Source organism: Polistes canadensis, unplaced genomic scaffold, assembly GCF_001313835.1.
Source record: "Polistes canadensis isolate GaletaPanama2010 unplaced genomic scaffold, ASM131383v1 scaffold_239, whole genome shotgun sequence".
Lineage (NCBI taxonomy): Eukaryota > Metazoa > Arthropoda > Insecta > Hymenoptera > Vespidae > Polistes > Polistes canadensis.
The window spans coordinates 59,006-78,557 of NW_014569786.1; the positions used below are offsets into that span (position 1 = coordinate 59,006).

The 19,552-nt window shown below is 36.0% G+C and overlaps 2 protein-coding genes across 2 annotated transcripts in view; one reads left to right on the plus strand and one right to left on the minus strand.

The window, feature by feature from the left end:
• LOC106790429 (mucin-17-like) overlaps nt 1–19,552 on the plus strand; it is a 36,529-nt gene that overhangs the window by 5,439 nt on the left and 11,538 nt on the right. Inside the window, exons 3-4 of the mRNA XM_014755303.1 lie at nt 17,981–19,375; nt 19,474–19,550. Coding sequence (XP_014610789.1) covers nt 19,200–19,375; nt 19,474–19,550 — 253 coding nt within the window. The 5' untranslated portion in view covers nt 17,981–19,199. The remainder of the gene's footprint in view (nt 1–17,980; nt 19,376–19,473; nt 19,551–19,552) is intronic.
• LOC106790432 (G kinase-anchoring protein 1-like) lies at nt 14,064–16,684 on the minus strand. Its single transcript, XM_014755306.1, has 6 exons — nt 16,176–16,684; nt 15,874–15,939; nt 15,338–15,572; nt 14,987–15,244; nt 14,749–14,903; nt 14,064–14,668 (listed from the first exon to the last, which is right to left on the minus strand). The coding sequence occupies exons 1-6, from the start codon at nt 16,386–16,388 to the stop codon at nt 14,636–14,638; spliced, it is 960 nt and encodes a 319-aa protein (XP_014610792.1). The 5' UTR covers nt 16,389–16,684; the 3' UTR covers nt 14,064–14,635.

Below are 19,552 nucleotides of genomic sequence, written 5' to 3' on the forward strand. Positions count from 1 at the left end.
ACCCCTAACCCCCAAGCCCCCTTCCCCTTCCACCAGATTCTCCCTGTTCGTCGTATTCCGTTTCGTTTTACAGATGCGTCGACGGTCGGTGTGTTTACACTTTGAAAAGAGGAATCGCTTGCGAACTCCCTTCAAAATATCGATTTTTAATGCTGGATGAAAGGAGAGATGAAGATTTCCTTTTTTTTTTTCTTTTTCTTCTTCTTTTTATTTTTTTTTTCTTTTTTTTTTCTTCCTTATCTAATGACTCGCGTGTTATACTAACTGCTGCTGCTGCTGCTGGCTGCTCTTCTATTATTCTTCCTTTTTTTTACTTTTACGAAAATTATCCAACTAGTTAACGGTATATATCGAGTAGGGATTTGTTTTTCTTTTTCTTTATTTCTTTCTTTCTTTCCTATTTCTTCCCCCTAAAGATTCATGGATTAGATTTGGGATAATACGAGATGAGTTTTCGAAGAAATAACGCAAAAATGTGACAAATTTTTGGAAAAGGAATATATTACTCACGTGGAATCGCGTATATAATAAGGTAATAGAAAGATGAGAAGGAGGATAATGGGGCGAGGGGGGCGAATGGGGGTGTGCTTTATTTGCGTTAGTCAAGTTTTTTTTAGGACACCGTTTAACAGCCGGCAGGATAAGGCAAATTTGTCGTTGGATGTTTAAAGGAGTGAACGATGAAAAAAAATAAAAGATACTCACTACTCGGTGGTGAGGAGGAGGAGGAGGAGGAGGAGGAATCAGGACCAACGACGATTTGTCGTTGGCATCGTAGGGGGTTTTTGGAAGAGAGAAAAGTGGGATGATACGTAATTTAGGGAAAATTTGTCGACGATGTACGATATTCATTATTTACATACTCGGCGGACTCTTACTCTTACCACTACTAATACTACTACTATCCTTCTGTCGTGTTCTTTGATAAAAGCTTGACGAACACGCGGGAAAAGTTTCTCCTTCCTTCTCGTCGCTTACGCGTCCTCCTGGAACGTTGTTAATTGGTCGGCTACAAAGGGTAAACCGTGAAAACACGCTCGTATACTTTATCACACGGAACATCCCCCAACCCCCCCCCTATCTCGTATTTATTTCGATGAAAGAAAAATTGATTTCTCTTTTCATTTTTCCAATCGGTTCATTTTTACTGTTATCCTTACGACCATAATTATTGTCATCATTTTTGTTACATCTCAGATATTCTTTATTTTTTTTCTGCAACAAAACTATCATGTGATATTGAAATAATCAATTCTAGCCAACGATACATTTTTAATAATATCGTGTGAAAATTACATCATTGAATTCATTTCATTTCAAATAATTTCTCTTGCGTGATATAATTAATAAATTCATTTCTTTTTCTTTTTTTTTTTTTTTTTTTTTTTTTTTTTTTTTTTTTTTTCATTTTTACTTAAATCACTTTCATAATTATGAGGGGTATGTTCTTTTTTTTTCGTTTTTTTTTCTTTTTTTATCGTAACACGAATAAGTGCAAACCAAAATTTGATCTGAAACATGCGGTTGCCGACTTGTCAATTATTATCTAATTATTTTTGATTGTTGTTGCCTACGAAACAGAGAGAGAGAGAGAGAGAGAGAGAGAGAGAGAGAGAGAGAGAGAGAGAGAGAGAGAGAGAGAAAGAGACGATTTTTCACATGAAGGGGTTTAACATTTTTCATTTTTCCGCAACAATCACGAGCGTAGTTATGAATAATGTATTAACTAACGCGTCAGAGGTACAAAGCATATCGTGTTTATTTACAATCGATATTCAGAGCCATTCCCATGAAACACAATACTCGAACGATTTCGTTGCACTCTCTTTCTCTCTTTAAAACATGTATAAAAAAAAAAAAAATAAAAAAAAAGAAGAAGAAGTAAAAAAGTATCCTACTAAATGCATCTTAATAAATCTCAAGTATCATCGTACTCGAGAAATACGATAAAAAATTTCAATATATATACTATCTAAAAGTAATCGAAAATAAACTTAATAATAAAGTATATTAGGGTAATAATTAAAACTGACATAATAATAGTGGTAACACTCGTAAAGAAGGTAACGTAACGAATCCAGGAAGATTCTCTCAGGAAAAGGAAAGAAATTGTTGGTAAATGTGTGTGTGTGTGTATATCATTGATGGTAAAGTTTAATAGTAGTAGTAGTAGTGGTGGCAGTGATTCTGTAGAAGTTCGGAGGGGTACTTCATCCCGCGGGCAAACACCCTAAATTTAAATCGACGATTTCAGGGTACCGAGATTTCCATTTCTCTCTGTTTCTTTCTCTCTTTACGTTTCCATCCGTTCATTCTCTACTCATCTCTCTCTCTCTCTCTTTTAGGATTTCTAGGGAAAGGCGACGAGAGACGTGGTGGAAAGAAGAGGTAGAAAACAATTTACCCGAAATTCGGCTCGTCGTCGTCGTAACGTTTGGCGACTATGGGATACACACTTCTCTATTTGTCCCCACGGCGGCAATCTGTCGACTTCGAACGCGCAAGCCCTTATTCCTTCTCCTCGTTTTCCTTGGCATCCTTTCTCCAGTACCTCTCCAACGGGCTGCTGCTCTCCAACGCCTTTCCATCGACTCTCGAACCACCCCTCCGAACTGGAAACCCCCGCCGTTACTGGCTCCCCACGAGGAACGATGTTCCTCCTTTCTACCCCCTTTTTCTCAACCCCCCCATTCGCTTTCTCTACTCCTGTACGAAGCGCGAAACCGCGAAGCCTCACGGGAATTTTAAACACCGTTCATTCCTCCCTACTCTTCTTCTTTTTTTTTCTCTCTCTCTTTTTTTCTTTTCTACTCACCCTCCCACCCTTTTCGAGCTTGTCTCTAACTCGCTTCTTCTTTTTGTCCTTTTTTTTTTTTTTTCTTTTCTGCTAGTCATCCCCGACGTCTCTAATCGAAATATTTTTCACATAGGGAAAATAGAATATCCTACTGATTTACTCACAAATCAGAATATCTCGAGGAAAGAGCAACAGCAGCAGCAGGTTCGACTGTTTCTCCCTTATTACCCCCCTTACTTCTCTGGTCCGACAGCGAAAGAAGGGTCCTCTCTGATCGGGTACTTAAGTACTTGTAATCTTATAAATGAGAGAGTGAGAGAGAAAGAGAGAGTGGTTGAAGGAAACCATGCGGAATTAATTCGTTCGTTCGAAATCGAGAGAAGAAGCTCGATTATGCAAAAGCGGTATTGATAATATCTATTAGGTGAGTAGGATTTCGATGAAGATTAGTCGATGTTTCTTTGAGGACTTAACGTAGTCTCTCTTTCTCTCTCTCTCTCTTTAATCCCTTTTACCCCTTTAGAAAAAGAATTATATTCCTGATATTATATTTTGTTGAACGTTAACGAAAGAGTGCTTTTAACTGGTTACCGACATGTCCCCACCCTCTCCTACGCGTCTCAAGGGGTGGATCGCAGTTTTTCTTTTCCCTATCCGAGCATAGATTCCAAATCTTTCGTGTTACGTAAAAAGAAAAAGAAAAAGAAAAGAAAGGAAGGGTTGCTCTAATTCATTTTGGAAATATTCATATAGGAAATTTTCTCTAAATGAACGTGGTAAGACAAAAAAAAATCTAAGATTCCTTCTCTCTCTTTCTCTCTCTCTCTTCATTCTCGTTCTCAGCAACCAGTTAAACGTTTAAACAAAGCGGCCCGGATCTCAGTCGTCGAAATTCATGAGCCAAAGGGAAAGAAAAAGCTCGCGGTGTACATTGGATGCTCCGCTGGTTCGAGGGAGAAAAGAAGAAAACTGTTAGGGAAATAGAGAGAAAGAGAAAAAAGAAAGAAAGAAAGAAAGAAGGAAGAAGGGTATAAAAAAAAAAAAAGGAAAATAAAGGAAGGTAAAGAAAAAGATAGATAGAGAGAGAGAGAGAGAGAGAAAAGTAGGGGGGTGGGAATCACTCGAATCGGCGAGTGCTCACAGCGGGGCGTGTAATATTCCCGGGAAGTAAAGCTCCCGAGAATTTCAAGCCTCTCTCCTCGTCCCTCAGCAGTAGCAGCAGCAGCAGCAGCAGCACATCACCAGCAATCCCACCCCCCCTTGAGCCTCCTCAACCAAGCCTGCCCCAACCAAGCAAGCACCCACCCACCCCCCAGAACCTACTCGCAAGTTTTCCGTCTCTTTCTCTTGCGGCTGCCAGCAGTGGTGGCAGCAACAACTACGACTACGACTACGACTACAACTACGACAGTGGCGGTGAGCGTCTATCCGAAGGGATGCAAATAACTGGTGATAACAAGAGATAGCTCTGTTGGTACGTCTGCCTGCATCAGGACATTCGTGTGCGTCGAATCCTATATATATATCTATATATATATATATATATACTTGCTTCTTCTCTCGCTCGTTCGCACGACGACAGTCGTCAGTGGAGTTTGAGTTTTAGGGGCGTAAGGGAACCTACCACCGCGACCGAACGAATAGTAGTGGAAGGGGAAGAAAAGAGAACGATCCGAGGGATGAAGAGGAGAGTAGTAGTAGTAGTAGGTAGATAGATAGACCGGGGTGGGTAGGAAGGTACGAACGGGGGAAGGGGGTAAAAGAGAGAGTCGGTAGGAATCGTGAAAGGGTGGGGGAGAGGAGGGTGACAACAGAGGCCGGTTGGAGGCAGAGAGTGGATTGAAGGGTGGATGTATCTCTTCCTCTCTCTTCCTCCCGTTGGTGTTCCATCAAAGGTGGGGGTTGGGGGAGAAGAGAAGGAGGGAGGACGTCACTCGCTGTCGCATCGAGCGCGAACGATGAGTGGCGCGCGCTCGCTCGCTCGTTCGTCTTTTGTTTGCGATATGATGCGACTGCCTGGCTGGTGACGCCGGCTTTGCGGGGGTGGCTGGGTGGTTGGTTGGTCGACATGGAAGAAGGATAGAATCAAAGAGAATGAGACAGAGAGAGAGAGAGGGGGTGCTGGGATGGAAGCTGTTGGAAGGAGGGGGAGAGAGTGAGCTTCGACTGAGCTATGCTACACTTAACGCGACCCACACCTGTATTATTATACACGTACATACATATATATATATATATCTATATATTTATATATATGTACAATACGTTCTACTATACACTCATAGAAGTACACATACACACACGATATATATATATATATATATAGACATAAAAGCATGTAGAGATATACCCCTCCCCTTTTCCACCCCCCTGTACAACACGTCATGCATTACGCGTAGAGGATCGCGGATCGCTTTATCGGGAACCCTCGTCGGCAGGTTGCCGGATATGCGTCCACCTATGGGATCCTTTCTCTCTCTCTCTCTCTCTCTCTCACTCTTGGTGTCCTTCTTCTACCTTTAACGTGTTACATATCGTTTCTAGCAAACGTGTGCCAAGTGTAATAACGAGTTATGTACTACTCTCTACCGGTACTACGCTAGGTTCTATCCCCTCGCCCCTCCCCCACCTTCCCTTATGATGCCCCCAACATACTCGCGCGCTATATTACATGAATTATTGTGCTCGATGTGTGTATATGCGTGTATATATGTATGTGTGTTTCAGGAATAATGTTCGAATGGTGGTTCTCTTACTAATTCAACAGGAATATTGACCCTGTCTATTTAGGATGATGGGGATAGGCAATAAGTTTTAATTTGTCCTACATTTGTTTTCTTTTTTTCTCCCGACAATTTTCTTCGGACAAAACACGTACGGGGGTCAATGTTTAAAACTTAGTTACTGACTTATGTGGTCACGTTGTAACGTGGTTACTTCATGAAATTTCGTCAGCAAATCTTTGTTTTATAGATCGATTATTTTCAATAATTTTGTCATTATTATTTCAATAAAATGTATAATAGACTCGATGTAATATTCAATATCAGTATCTCGATAAAATCAGATTCTTATTTTACAATAAGATTTCATAGGATATGAACGTTGTTCAGTCATTGTGTTATATAACGTAGCGAAGAACGTTACACTCGATTTAACGTTCTCAATGTGGAACCAAATTCTATGAGTTCCAACTTGACGTCCTCCTCCTCCTCCTTTCCTCCTTCTCTTCCTTTTTTTTGGTTCTTTTTTTTTTACGCGCGTTATTCGTTTTCACCTACTGCATATGTATTTAAAGTTAGATAAAACAAATTTTTAATGAACAATAAGGATATATAATCGTACGTAGAACGAAACATTTGTATCGAAAGATTCGTAGGGGTTTGACACGAAATTTTATTAACATTAATAATATATATATGTATTTGTATTATAGGGATTATCCCTCGTTAATAAATACATTTTATTCGATATAACAATCATCGATGACCACTTTGATTAATCGATGTTATCGAAAGCTTGGAAAGGAGATATGCGATTGCCGGTTACCTGCCTGCCTGCCTACCTACCTACCTACCTACCGATTTGCTTTTCGAAACGAGTAAAGTCAATATTTGGTCTATCTCTCTATTTGTCTATCCTTTCCATAACATCTGTTTCGCGTTAATTCGATAGAAGGGTTATAGTAAGTAAAGGTAGGAAATAATAAAAACCCGAACAACTGTAGTTAAGCAGTTGTACAATTTCGTTGAAAAATTCCAAACGTTCTCTCACTCTTTTTCTATCTTGCGATTTAATTAAATTCTTTTAAATTAACACTTCTATCTCTCTCTCTCTCTCTTTCTCAGTATAGGTATATATACTCTGCGTACGCGTATTCGTTTTACATACACTTATATAATCCATCCTATGTTAGAATACCGCAAGTAGATAGGTAGAAAGGATACCAACACACAAACGTAACACGGAACACGTTTTTATCTCACCGATATAAGTTTTTTTCCTAAAACGCGTTATTCGAAAAATGTGGGAGAGAAAAGTCTTTATTAAACGCTCGAAAGTATGCGTTTGTGTTTTGCACTAACTTTCTCTCTCTTTCTCTCTCTCTCTTAACGGGGCGATACACCGTGTTAAATCAAACTTTTATACTTTTGGTTTTACGAGTAAAAGAGGAGGAATGGGTTGAAGGGTAGGAGGGTGGGAATGTAACACCTAGAAGACTTAGGGGAGGAAGAAGCACCGCGAAGTTGTGAAGCTTTATCACGGTGTGTTGAACCTCGAGTACGAAGTGCTCGCGAAATATTCGCGAGACTTCGCATATGTCGCGCTTTTTTTTTACAAAAAATAAGAAGACAGAGAAAGAAATAAAGCTATATATATATATATATATATATGTGTGTGTGTGTGTGTGTGTGTGTGTTAGCAGCAGCAGCAGCAGTAGCAGCAGCAGCTATGACGCTGTTGCCAATGTGTCCTTTCATCCTATGAAAGAAAAGAATTTCCCTCAAAATAGAATATATATATATATATAAATATACATACACGTTAACGTAGTAAAAACGTGCTAACGCATCCCCTGCTATGCATCGGCTCAACCCATCCAAACACACGTATTATAGAATATTCAGTATCATACTCTACTATCTTCTCTTTTTGCATGTGCGAATGTAGTAGATAACAGAAATACGTCGAAAGAAAATTTTTCTATCGACGAACCGAATAGGAGGAGGAGGAGGAGGTGGAGGTGTAGGTGAATAAAGTAGAGAAGGATGACGGTAGATAAAAAGGGGGATGAACAGGTTAGATTGGGGGGGAAAGGGGGTTAGAGGGATAGATGCGTCGTCAGATTATTTTTCTCTTCCGAATCCTCGTTTCTCTTCGTATCGCTCGAACGAATATAAACGAAACAAACTAAAAGAAAATAAATACCATTGAAAAATACTGATACGTATATATATGTGTCTGTATGTGTGTGTGTGTGTGTGTGTGGTGATGGCAGGGGAACGTACACGTCTTTTTATAAATACATACATATATATATAAATATAAATATATAAGGAAATAATTGATAAGCTTGTAAAAAATAAAATTCGTGTTAAATTTGTTGAATGTTTTTCTTTAGAGATTTAACGTAGGTAAATCTTTGGATTTATTTAGAATAATCCGGGTATCTCGTATCAAAAAGTGTTTTGCATCGTAAAACTTTGTTGGTAAAGGAAAAAATATGTGTAGTTTGAGAGAGAAAATCGGTTTGGCCTTGCGAACGAGAAGCAAGCTAAGTTGGAGATGACGGAGCGAGGTCAGAGGATAACTCGGGTCTCGACCGGAGCTGCTTTTGACACGAATACGTTTATGCGATCGCTGCTCAGCTTCTCCTTTCTCAAGTTAAAGCATCGTTCACAACGTTAAATTTCGTTTTTCTTCCATATTACCAAAAACGGATATTTTTTTATCGTTCATTTATATATATATATATATATAATACATATATTATATATATATTGTTATTTACGTAAGTATTGTGAGAAAAGAAAAAAATGTAATCCAATTTGTATATCGATCGATTAAATCGAATTATTATAATAAATCAAAACGATATAGAATAATAATAATAATGATAGTTTCGATTATTTCAATATATCATACTTAGTTATGTTTCTTTTTTTGTCTGAATTTTTATCACGTTTGAGAAACGTAGTGTAAGTACTATATTCAACTTCCTGTGACACGATGATAATGATGATGATAATGACGAACGAATGAAGAAGAAGAAGAAGAAAAAGAAGAAGATGATAATCCATGAGTTATGCGACGCATTTAATGCGAAGACAATTAAATGGTTCCTTCCCTGTTTCCTGCCACTAAGTTATCCCCGAACTTTCCGAACTTGGTCGAGCAAACAACTTTAATTAAATATCTATTCTAGGAACGTAGACGAGAGAGAGAGAGAGACAGAGAGAGAACGAGATAAAAGGGGTGAGAGAAGGAATAGAAGGGATCAGAAAAAGTATTGAGGAAGGAAACGTAATAAAAAGGAACAAAAATCGAAGAAAATCATTACCGATAATATAATCCAACCACCACCACTACCAACAGCACCACCCCTACTCTCAACTCTCTTCATTTGATTGTCTTCACGGAATTTGGCTTTCCATTGATAGGAATGAACGTGAATACACTTATGTGAAATGAAAATACACGTATGCATAGATAAATGTATATATATACGATCAAATGAATAATTTTAATGCACGTTAAATCGTGAACACATTGAAAGATTAACTTGATGAATGGTAGATACCGGCATTAATCTCTCCTGTTCTAATTGATTCTATCAACGATCACGAGTATTACTCTATTTACCACGTATATCATATAAGCGTACTAATTTCTATTAATTACAACAAATCGTCCCTTCCTTTTTTTTTTTTCTTCTTTCTTGTTTTTTTCTTTTTGTTTTATAAGCCCGTTGAAATCTTTTTTCCTCGTCGTAGTACGTTCGTTTCGTAGTACTTGACACACATAAACGACGATATTTTCATTTAACAGGAATCCTACCGCAAAGCTTTTTGATCGCGTACGAAAAATCGCGTATAATCACTCGGTTTTTTCTTCCTCTTCTTCTTCTTCTTCTTTGTTTTTTCATTTTCCTATTTTTTTTTTTTTTTTCTTATACCTTCCAAGGATGGGTAGGAAAAAATCTCATCTTCGATTTAGATAAGGGAAGAAGTATCGTCGGAAGAGTGTTTTGTGGAATCGCACCGTTTTCATAAACGTGGAAAAGACGAATTGGAAAAAAGGAAAGAAGAATTCCTTTGAAGGATTTCAACAAAATCATCGGCGTAGGTAAATCGTTTGACCTTTCCCTAGCCTTTCGCCTTTAGCAAAGTTCGTATAATCCTTTCACCTATATCACGATGCTACTGCTACTGAAGAAAATAGAAAGAAGAAATATAAAGAGAGAAAAAGGGCCTGGAAAAAAATGAAGGAAGGAAGAGGAAGGAGTGTGGTGGTGGTGGTGGTGGTAGCCTTGGTATGGTACTTCTCTATATATTTCGCGATTTCGGTAAAGAGAGAAAGAGAGAGAGAGAAAAATCTCTGTGGAATCGCACGTGTCGAGTACCAGGGAATGCATTACACGATGATCGCGTACGGAAAGCTCAGATCAATTACATAATGGCGCGGCTGAAACGGATGCTCTCCAAGCACCGACAACCGTTTTCTCTTTCTATCTATCTCCCTCTTTCTCTCTCATACTCATTCTCTATCTCTATCTTTATCTATATCTATATATTACTATATACATATATATATATATATATATATATATATATATATCTTTCTCTTTCTCTCAGAACGAGCCACGACCTCCCTCCGTTTCGTTTCTCTCCTCTCTCTCTCTCTCACATTCTCTCGCGAGAGTATCCCTCTCGCGCCCTGGCAGCCCCCTTTTGCAAAGTGACTATAGAACAAAGGGTTGAGCCTCTTCTCTGCGGGCGCTGTAATTATTATGCTCTTTGACGATCCCTCTGTCTGTCAACAGTAACGCCACGAAATCGATACTTCTAAAACTTTAATCGTTCTACGTGTGTGGATGCATCCTCCTCGAGCACCGTTCGATGTCAAAATATTCCTACACCTTTTGTATGTGTATGTGTGTGTGTGTGTTTTTTCTTTTCTTTTCTTTTCTTTTCTCCTATTTGCAACTATAGATGCTGCTTCTTTTTACTAAATCTAAAGGTATGATACATGTGAGAATCCTGAACACGTTTGCTATTACGTTCGTATACTAACACACGTTTTATTATCTCTCGATTTGTCTAATTTCTTTTTTCTTTTTCTTTTTGTTATTTTTCTTTTTCTTTTTTTCTTTGTTTTCTTTAGCGAAATCAACGAAAAAATTAATCGAAGATGATATATATTCTCGATTATTGAAATATATTTCGTTATCGTGATTAGCAATGAATAATAATAGCTAAGCTAGGATCTCGTTATTTCGTTGAAAAAGAGGGGGGAATATGATGATGAAATTGGAGGGATAGGATAAAGGGGGAAGGTGATTTGAGAATGTTGGTAGAAGAGAAAGGAGAAAGGAGAAGAAGAAGAATAAGAAGAAGAAGAAAAGGGGGTTGGAATCTCTAAGAGGAATTTCTTTATCGTTGGTAGGAAGGAGCAGCCCCTCCCACCCTACTCTCTCGTAAGTTCAGAAATGCCTTCCTCGTTAGTCTCAATTTTCTTGGCGGATAACATAGGCGACACTTCACGTCAGGGCAATGGGTATATGTATGTACACTCGCGGAGGAGCTGCGTTAATGATAACCGAGGATATACACACGATGAATAACATCGTAATAACGAGAGACCGCCCGTTGTTCAAGCTCCGAACCTTAATTTTCCTGCCTAATGTTCGGATTAATTTTCCGTTCGCTTCTTTTCTTTTCTTTTCTTTTCTTTCCTTTCCTTCTTTTTTTCTTTTTTTACGCTCGAGCATTTGTTCATTTTCATTTTCCATCAGTCTCTATCTTTCTATCATTCTCTCATACGCACACACTTATTTTTCTTAATATAATTATACAAACGCGAGAGAATTTTTTTCCATTAAATTGAATATTAATTCATAATATAGCTCATATATATTTTTGAATGAATTTTATTATAAATAAAATTCATTTCAGATACCACCAAGTAGATAAGTGCGTGCGTGCGTGCGTGCGTTTGAACTAACGTAAAAATACAATATAATGTCCATGAAAATATATATATAAATATGTGTATGTGTGTGTGACTTTTTAAACGGGTTTTTGAAAAGGTACATCGCATACTCGGGCAAGTATACTCGGGCTATGACTGCGGTGGTGGGTGCTCCTGGCCCGAGCAAAATCTCAGCCCGTAGGAATGACAATAGACTGTCAGATAATGAATCCCCACTGTCACCCTTTCCCCTACCTCACTGCTCCACCACCCTCGTCACTCCATGTCCTAAAACCTACCCTCGATCCCGTTCTATCTATCTCTCTTTCTCTCTCTGTCTCCCCCTTTCCTTCCTCCCCATTTCACCCTTTCCTCTCTCTCTCTCTCTCTCTCTTGCACGGTTTACATCTACTACCTTCCATCTACCCTCTCTTCTCTCTCTCTCTCTCTCTTTCTCTTACCTACCACCGAAGCGATAGCTTCGAAAGAGACGCGCTACTTTTCGAGGAACAAACTTGAATTGCGTGATTTTTCCAAGGATCGATTCACGAAACTTTAACGTCAACTAAATTTTCGTACAAGTATTGTTTTCTATTTTCCTTTCCTTCATTATCCTTTTTTTAATATGTACATATACGTAATTTACTCGAATATAAACATTAAATATTTCTACGTATTTGATTCTATTCGTGAACTTAATGGCGGATTCATACATTCTTTTTTCTTTTTTTTTTTCTAAAGATCGTTTAAAACTTAAGTCATTCAATTGTCCAGTATATAAAACTCTTGTTTGATCTGAAGAAATATATTAATAGATGTTAACTTTATATATCGGACACAATTCAATATTTTTATTCAAAACAAATTTACACGAATTATTATTATTATTACTATTATATATAAATGAAAAGAAATGAAAGTAAAGTAAGAAGAGAAAGAAAGAGAGAAAAAAAGGAGGAAGTATCGCCCTTATGAGTTCACAATATGCGAAGGGTGCGAGAACAAGCTTAATCTCCGTGGTACTTTATATCTCTCGCTAACCGCATCCCCCCTCGTTCTTTTCACCCTCGGCTCTTGTAGCAAACAGGACTATGACCGAGTAGGCGAGGCGTCCACTTAGCGCTAATGCTCCTTTTATTGGTCAAGATTTCAACCGAAAGCCTGAATAGATGACTGCTTTCCTCTCCACCCTCAGCACGATCCTCACTCTTCTTCAACTTGCTTTCCGGTGAAAATTAAACGCACCCCCGATCGATTACGCCTTCTTCTTCTTCTTATTCTACTTTTTATTATTATAATATATATAATTACGATCTTTTTTTCTAATAAAAATGTGAATTCATTTTTCCAAACAATATATTTCTATTATTCCTCTACTTCGCGTTCTATATTTTATTTCTATTTTATATTTCTTATATAAATCTCCGCGTAATTCTCCCCTAATACCGATAAGGGGGGATGGGAAAAAAAAAAAAAAACTAGGACAATATTAAAATAACTTTTACGAAGGACTTTGCAACAAAAAGAATTGCAAATGCAAAGTGCGATATTATATTGAACTGCACGTCCGAGAAGCCGTCTAGAACGAAGTAGAGAAAAATTCATATGCAAAAGCAACTAGAGAGAGAGAGTGAGAGAGTGAGAATGACGAAGGCGTGACGAAGGGAGAGAGAGAGAAGTTGAAGCGAGGAAAAAAATTTCTATAAAAATGCGCGTCTCCATGCGTAATCCGGATCAGGCTTAGCACCGTGCGAATGGACGAACACCGCCGATGGAAATGGTTGTGAAAAGGCGAAGAATGGACATAGGAAGATATCGATAGTCAAAAGGGACATCCTTTATAAAGTGACTACTTGCCGGATTTTCAATGGGATTTTTCGGATTTACGTATATAATACGAATGCGCGTGTGTATGTTGCTTAATTTTTTTCGTTAAAAGTAAAATTCGACTGATACGTTAAACTTAGTTTTTGTTATTACAATTAACAAAATAATCAAAAGTCATTCGAATATTCTTATTTTAAATGATCACACGTTGTCTCAGTTTGATATTTCATTACAAGTTTATTCGTTTGGAACGGATTTTTAAAATCGGTTGCGCCATTCCTTCTCTCCCTTTTTTCTTTTTCTTTTTTATTAACATTAATTTCCATCATCTGTTCACTCATCTACACATTTAATCGATCGTTTATATATAAAACTAAACATATTGTTTTTTTTTTTAATTATTTTATTATTATAATTATTATATTATTATTATTATTATTATTATATATATATATATTTTTTTTTTATTTTTTGTTATATGTTATTTTATAAATGCAAAACATCTTTGATATCTCTACGCGAATTATTAAAAGAGGACTCTGTTTTGATAGAATAATAATTTTTCGCAAATCGACAATTAAACGTAATGTTAAAATTTTAATGACTTGGTATTAATTATATTTTCTTTTAATTTAACATCAAATTTTTAAACGAAGACCATTAAGAAATATGAATTATTTATCGAACATATTTATTACAAAATACTTTTAAGTATGATATATATATATATATTTTGTTGTTGTCGTTTTTTCTTTTAATATGCGGCATATTTCGGTATACAATTTGGAAGATAAAAGCTATTATACACGCAATCAATCTATTATTATGGAAGAACAAGTTTTGAAAGTTTTGTTTAGAAAAATGTGTCGGATTATAAACTCGCGTAACGAATGTTTCTAGATTTTCGAATGTTTTTTCACTTAAAATAAATCAAAAGGAAAACTCTCTTATATAATTATATTAATAACTTTCACGAGAATTATCTTATATAGAAATGTAAAAAATTAATTACAAAAAAGTTGTTTTATACATATTATAAGCATAGAAGCATTTTTTTCGTTTCTTTTTGTTTTGTTGTTCAATTTTTGTTATCATCGACAATGGTTTCATCACATGGCTACAAAAATAAGGTACATTCATCGACTTTTGCTTTTAACATGTCACATACAAAACGTACTCTTACGAGATCATATCGTTTGTTATTTTTTCTCGTTTTGTTATTTCTTTCGCGAGAAGCTGTTCAAATAATTACTTTCATAAGTGAAAAATTTAACATCACAAGATCATAGTGATAGCTTGAGAGATTACTGTTACTACAGTTTAGGCATTCTCGCTAGCCAGTCTCTTTTTGTTCTGAAAAATAAAGGACAATGTAATCTTTCCATTTTTAATTGTTGAATTATACAAAATTATTAATTAAATATTCTTCTTACACTTTGTTTGGACGATTTAACATCTACGCTGGACGTACGGGTTTTGGATCTTTCTTGTTCCAGTTGTGCATGCAAGGATGCTACCTCCGAAGTTAATTCGTCGCGAATCTCTTGTAACTTCGCAACTTCTGCTAACACAGACGCCTTATCCTTCACTGCAAATGATCAAATAAATCAATATTATTTCATTGTAAAATAGTTTATATATTATAGAAATAAATAATACAATCAAACTTACTTTCTCCGTGCGAAAGAATTTGATAAAGTTTCGTGTTTCTTTCTTTAACTTGCGTTAGTTCTTCCTTAAGGGTATCAACCTCTTGTCTAAGTTGATTAATTATTTTATCTCTATTCTCGACTTCCACTCTTAACTGCGCCGATGTAATATCATCGTCTATTTTGTTTAATCGGGCTTTTAATATGTCCTTCTCTTTTCCTTTGATAATTTCTTCTTTTGCCTCTTTGTCAACCCTTTCGAAGAATTCAGCATCCAATTCTGCAGCAATGATTAATTCCATGACCTGCTTCGCTCAAACCACATTGATCATATTTTTCCTAAGACAATTGTACCCTATGTAAAGTATTTTACCTTTGGATTTGTTTTCTTCCGGTTCAGTTGTTACAACTGGAACTTGCGTGTTGTTCGTTCTCATGTTGTTGAATTCCTCCAATGACATGGTCGCCTTCTTCGTCCTTTTACCACCTTTCTTACATTGATCCTGTTCCTTCTCGGTTTTAGCCGCATTTACTAATTGTTCTTCATAATCTAATTTTGATAACAAGATGGCTTGATGCAGATCTTGCTCAAATGTTTCCTCGACAGCCTTAAGGAAATCACAATTGGACGTGATAACACACAAGACTTATAAATACACGACTCTACTGAAACAAAATCTTTGATTCAATGCTACAACTTAATGGATGGCGCTTTTTTACTAAGAAATGTTTTTTAACAATGTATAATTAACACCTTTTCCAACGAAGTTCCATTAATGCATACAATAGTCGAACTAACTATTGCATCGCAGTTGCATTAGAATCGGATTAGAAGCAGAGATTTATGTCGAGACTATTTCAAATTAATTTTAAATAACATACATATACATGTGTTTCTACTCTCATTACCATAGAATCTTTTTGCTTCCACTGCTCCCATTGTTGTTCCTCGTTAGTGGACTTTTTCTTTTTTCCCTGAAAAAAGAAAGGTCATAAAATTTAAACAGAAAATTATAACAAACATTTAAAAAAACAACTGCGCTTAAATTTCATCAACTACGTTGATCATAAATGTTGCGTAACTATAAAAATAACGTGTACAAAATAAAAAGAAAATGAAAACACTAAAGCCATAATTCGACTAATCGATCAGAAAATAAGTTGATAATAAAAATAAAAACAAGGATTTGAACAGGCGGCTTATTTCTTACCTTGCTTTGCTTTTTCTTGTCATCTTTCTTCGGCTGTTGTTGTTGTTGTTGTTGTTGATGTTGTTGTTGATGATGGTGTTGTTGCTTCGACTTGTCACCTTTACCCTTTTGATTAGTTTTACCTGTCGACGTATTCTTCTGTGGCTTCTTTGGTTTATAATCGTCATCTTCAATACTGAGAACCGCAAATCGCGACGGCACGGCGGTCGCCATTTTTATAATTTACGAATTCACGCAGTCAAACGAGAGAATGGATCAAAAGAGGAAAAAAGAAAGAAAAATAAATATATATATATAACTTCCGGTATTTTATAAATTATAATTACGATACTTATTAAATTAACCTAATATCTTTTATCACGCACACAAATGTATTAGAATAATCTTTTAATCGTTATTAAAACACAATTCGCTCAACGTTCAATTATATTTATCGGCTAACGATCGAGAAAAAAAAAGCAACGTTCGATCGCAATGTACGACTACGCAAACCGGAAGCCGGCAGTAATGTCGACGTAATAAATCTAGCGCCTCTAATGGTACAACATAGAACTAATTATTTACGCGCCCGGCGACACAGTACTGACAACTGTTTAATAATTAATATTTAATCTTATTTATATATAAATTTTTATTTAATTATTATTTTTCTTTCTCTTTTTTTTCTTAGCGTTTTTTATTTAAAATATTAAAGATATTAGTCAATAATATTAAACATTTATCAATCTGTTTTGTACGATTATTCAACTTATCGATTAAAATCGCTTATCGATACTTTTTGAATTTGATTATAATATTTCGCTTATCATCGTACGATTTACAATAGAGATTTCGTTAATTTGTAAATTATAAAATACGATATTATGTTATTTGTGAAGCGTAATTAAAAAATATATCAATTACATTTACATTGTCAATTTTCGATCATATTTTTACGTATAAAATTATATAATCCCTTTGTTCAGTAATCGTAAATAAAATCTAAATCTTTAACAAATAACGTTATACACTTGATTAAATCGATGTGCGCGAGGATTGTATCAAACAGCAATTGTTTTAAAATCTATGTTAAATAATATTTTTTTGTATTACAATATAGTGAAAATAATATGAAAAAATTCTTGAAATCTTTTACAAATGATAAAATAACGAGGAAAGAAATCAATGAAGGTAAACAAAAAGTCGAACAATCTAGATAATTTCGTAGTAAAGTAATCGAGAATGAGTCAAATTTATTCGTAGATTGGTGACAACGTAAAGGTTGGTAGGCCTGGCTGCGCGCTGCTTTATCGAGAAATCGAGCAACAAGAGAGAAGGAAGTATCCATCTACACAAGCATATCGTTTAACGTATATGAAAGGCCCCGTTGCACGTCGGGTAAAACGAAACATGTACGTACGTCGTAGGATAGACGTAAAGCTTTAAGCGTGTGTTTTTTCTGGTGTTTTCGGACATTAAACAAATCGTTTATACGATCATTTAATTTGGCGTGTGCACGTCCAAAGAACTGATTTTAGTGTTGTTAATAAGTTTATTTGTTTGGAGGAAAAAATAGTAAGCAGTCAGTTAGAGATAGACTGAGAGAGTCCGCGAGCTTCCTCACCTCCTCTCTTGATCCTCCTGTCGCTGCTGGTTCTTCTTCTTCTGTTGGTGGTAGTGGCCTGGTGTATTGCTGATGTGTTGTCGTCGCTGCCGTTACTGTTTTTGGTGTATGTAGTGGTATATGTAAAATATTTGCTACGGCGGTGAGAAGAGAGCAAAGATACCAGAGAGAACGACGAACGCGACAAACGAAAGAGAGAGAGAGAGAGAGTGAGAGAGAGTGAGAAAGACTTAGGACAACGAAGAGGCGAGGCGCCAAAAGAACATTTATATTTATTTCGTTTCATTCCTTTTATCCCTTATATATTACTTTTCTTCTTATTATTCTTTTGTTTTTGGGACTTCCAAAGAAGCCTAATTCCAACAGAGTCAAGATATATGTGAGCTCTTTAATAAAGCAGGTAAATCATCCAATCGAAGACCACCCGATATTAAAATCACATTAAGAACAGATCGTGTTAACATCTGTGTTTCGAAAAATTTAATCAAAGATATTTATCTACAAGCGAAGTAATATTACGAACTTTCCCGGGCTAAAATGCCCGACGTGAATCCTCCTACTGGCAAGAACCTCGACATTTTTCAACGAACCAGCATCTACGAAAAGGTGGTGCGCGGCCAGGGGAACGACGCTTCATCGTGCTTTCCCGCGAATATATCGTCATCCTCGTCATCAACGATCACCACCTTATATCTATCGTCATATCTAACAGACTATCAATTTTAAGACTTCTTTCTTACTTACTTATTTACTTTCTTTCTTTTCTATTTTTTTTTCTTTCTCCTTGTTCCTTCTCCTCCTCCTTCAGCGATATTTCAATCAAGAGAGGACATTTGATCAATTGTCTTTGCCAACATCTTCTAAACCTCTGAAAGAGGGACAGAGAGCATGTTGCTGTTAGATATTTTAGAAGGAAGATTCAAAGAGAGACGTTCTACTTACAATTTCAACTATGCTAAGAACATGTTAATCGGACTACTCTAAGTGCTCGCGATACACAACTTCTCAACAAGCTACTATATAACTTTGTCATTTTATTTAAGTTCATACATTTAGAATAGATTAGTTACAAATTTGAATCTTTACTTTCTTTTTCCGATGACAACAACCTAACATGGAATTACTAATGTAACAAAATTATTATTGTACTTTGATTTATTTCATCTTATTCTGTTTATCGTTTATCATAATTTGTTAAGAGGAGCATTGAATATATCAATTGTGATGCCAAAAGACATTTAAAATATCTATACAAAGATTATACAATTTTTTTGAGTTATCGTTATAAAGTATATTAAGTTTGTTTAACCGCTATTATTATAAATGCTCTTTTAATCGTAGTTCTAAAGAAAGTTCTATGATATTTATTCATCGAGTCAATGTTGATTTTATAAAGAAATCTATCCACCTATCGTGCTAAGATGTGCGAACAGACGGAAATAAATTATTTGGACGGCGATGTCGTTTGGGTGAAGTTGGGAGGATGTTGGTGGCCAGGACAAGTCACTGGTTTTCATAATTTACCTGAAGACATTCAACGAGAATTTCAAAAGAAACCGTTGATTGCTGTTGTCAAATTCTTTCAAGAAGACACGTAGTAAGTTGCTTAATTGTCTTTGGATATTAATGTATTTTGTTATTTTAGTATGTAGTATTGCATTACATATTTTTATTCACATTCTATTTGTTTTGCAGCGAATATGTCAAAAATTATCAACAAATTTATAAATATAATTGTACACTAAAAGATGAATTCATAAAGAAAGGTTTAGGT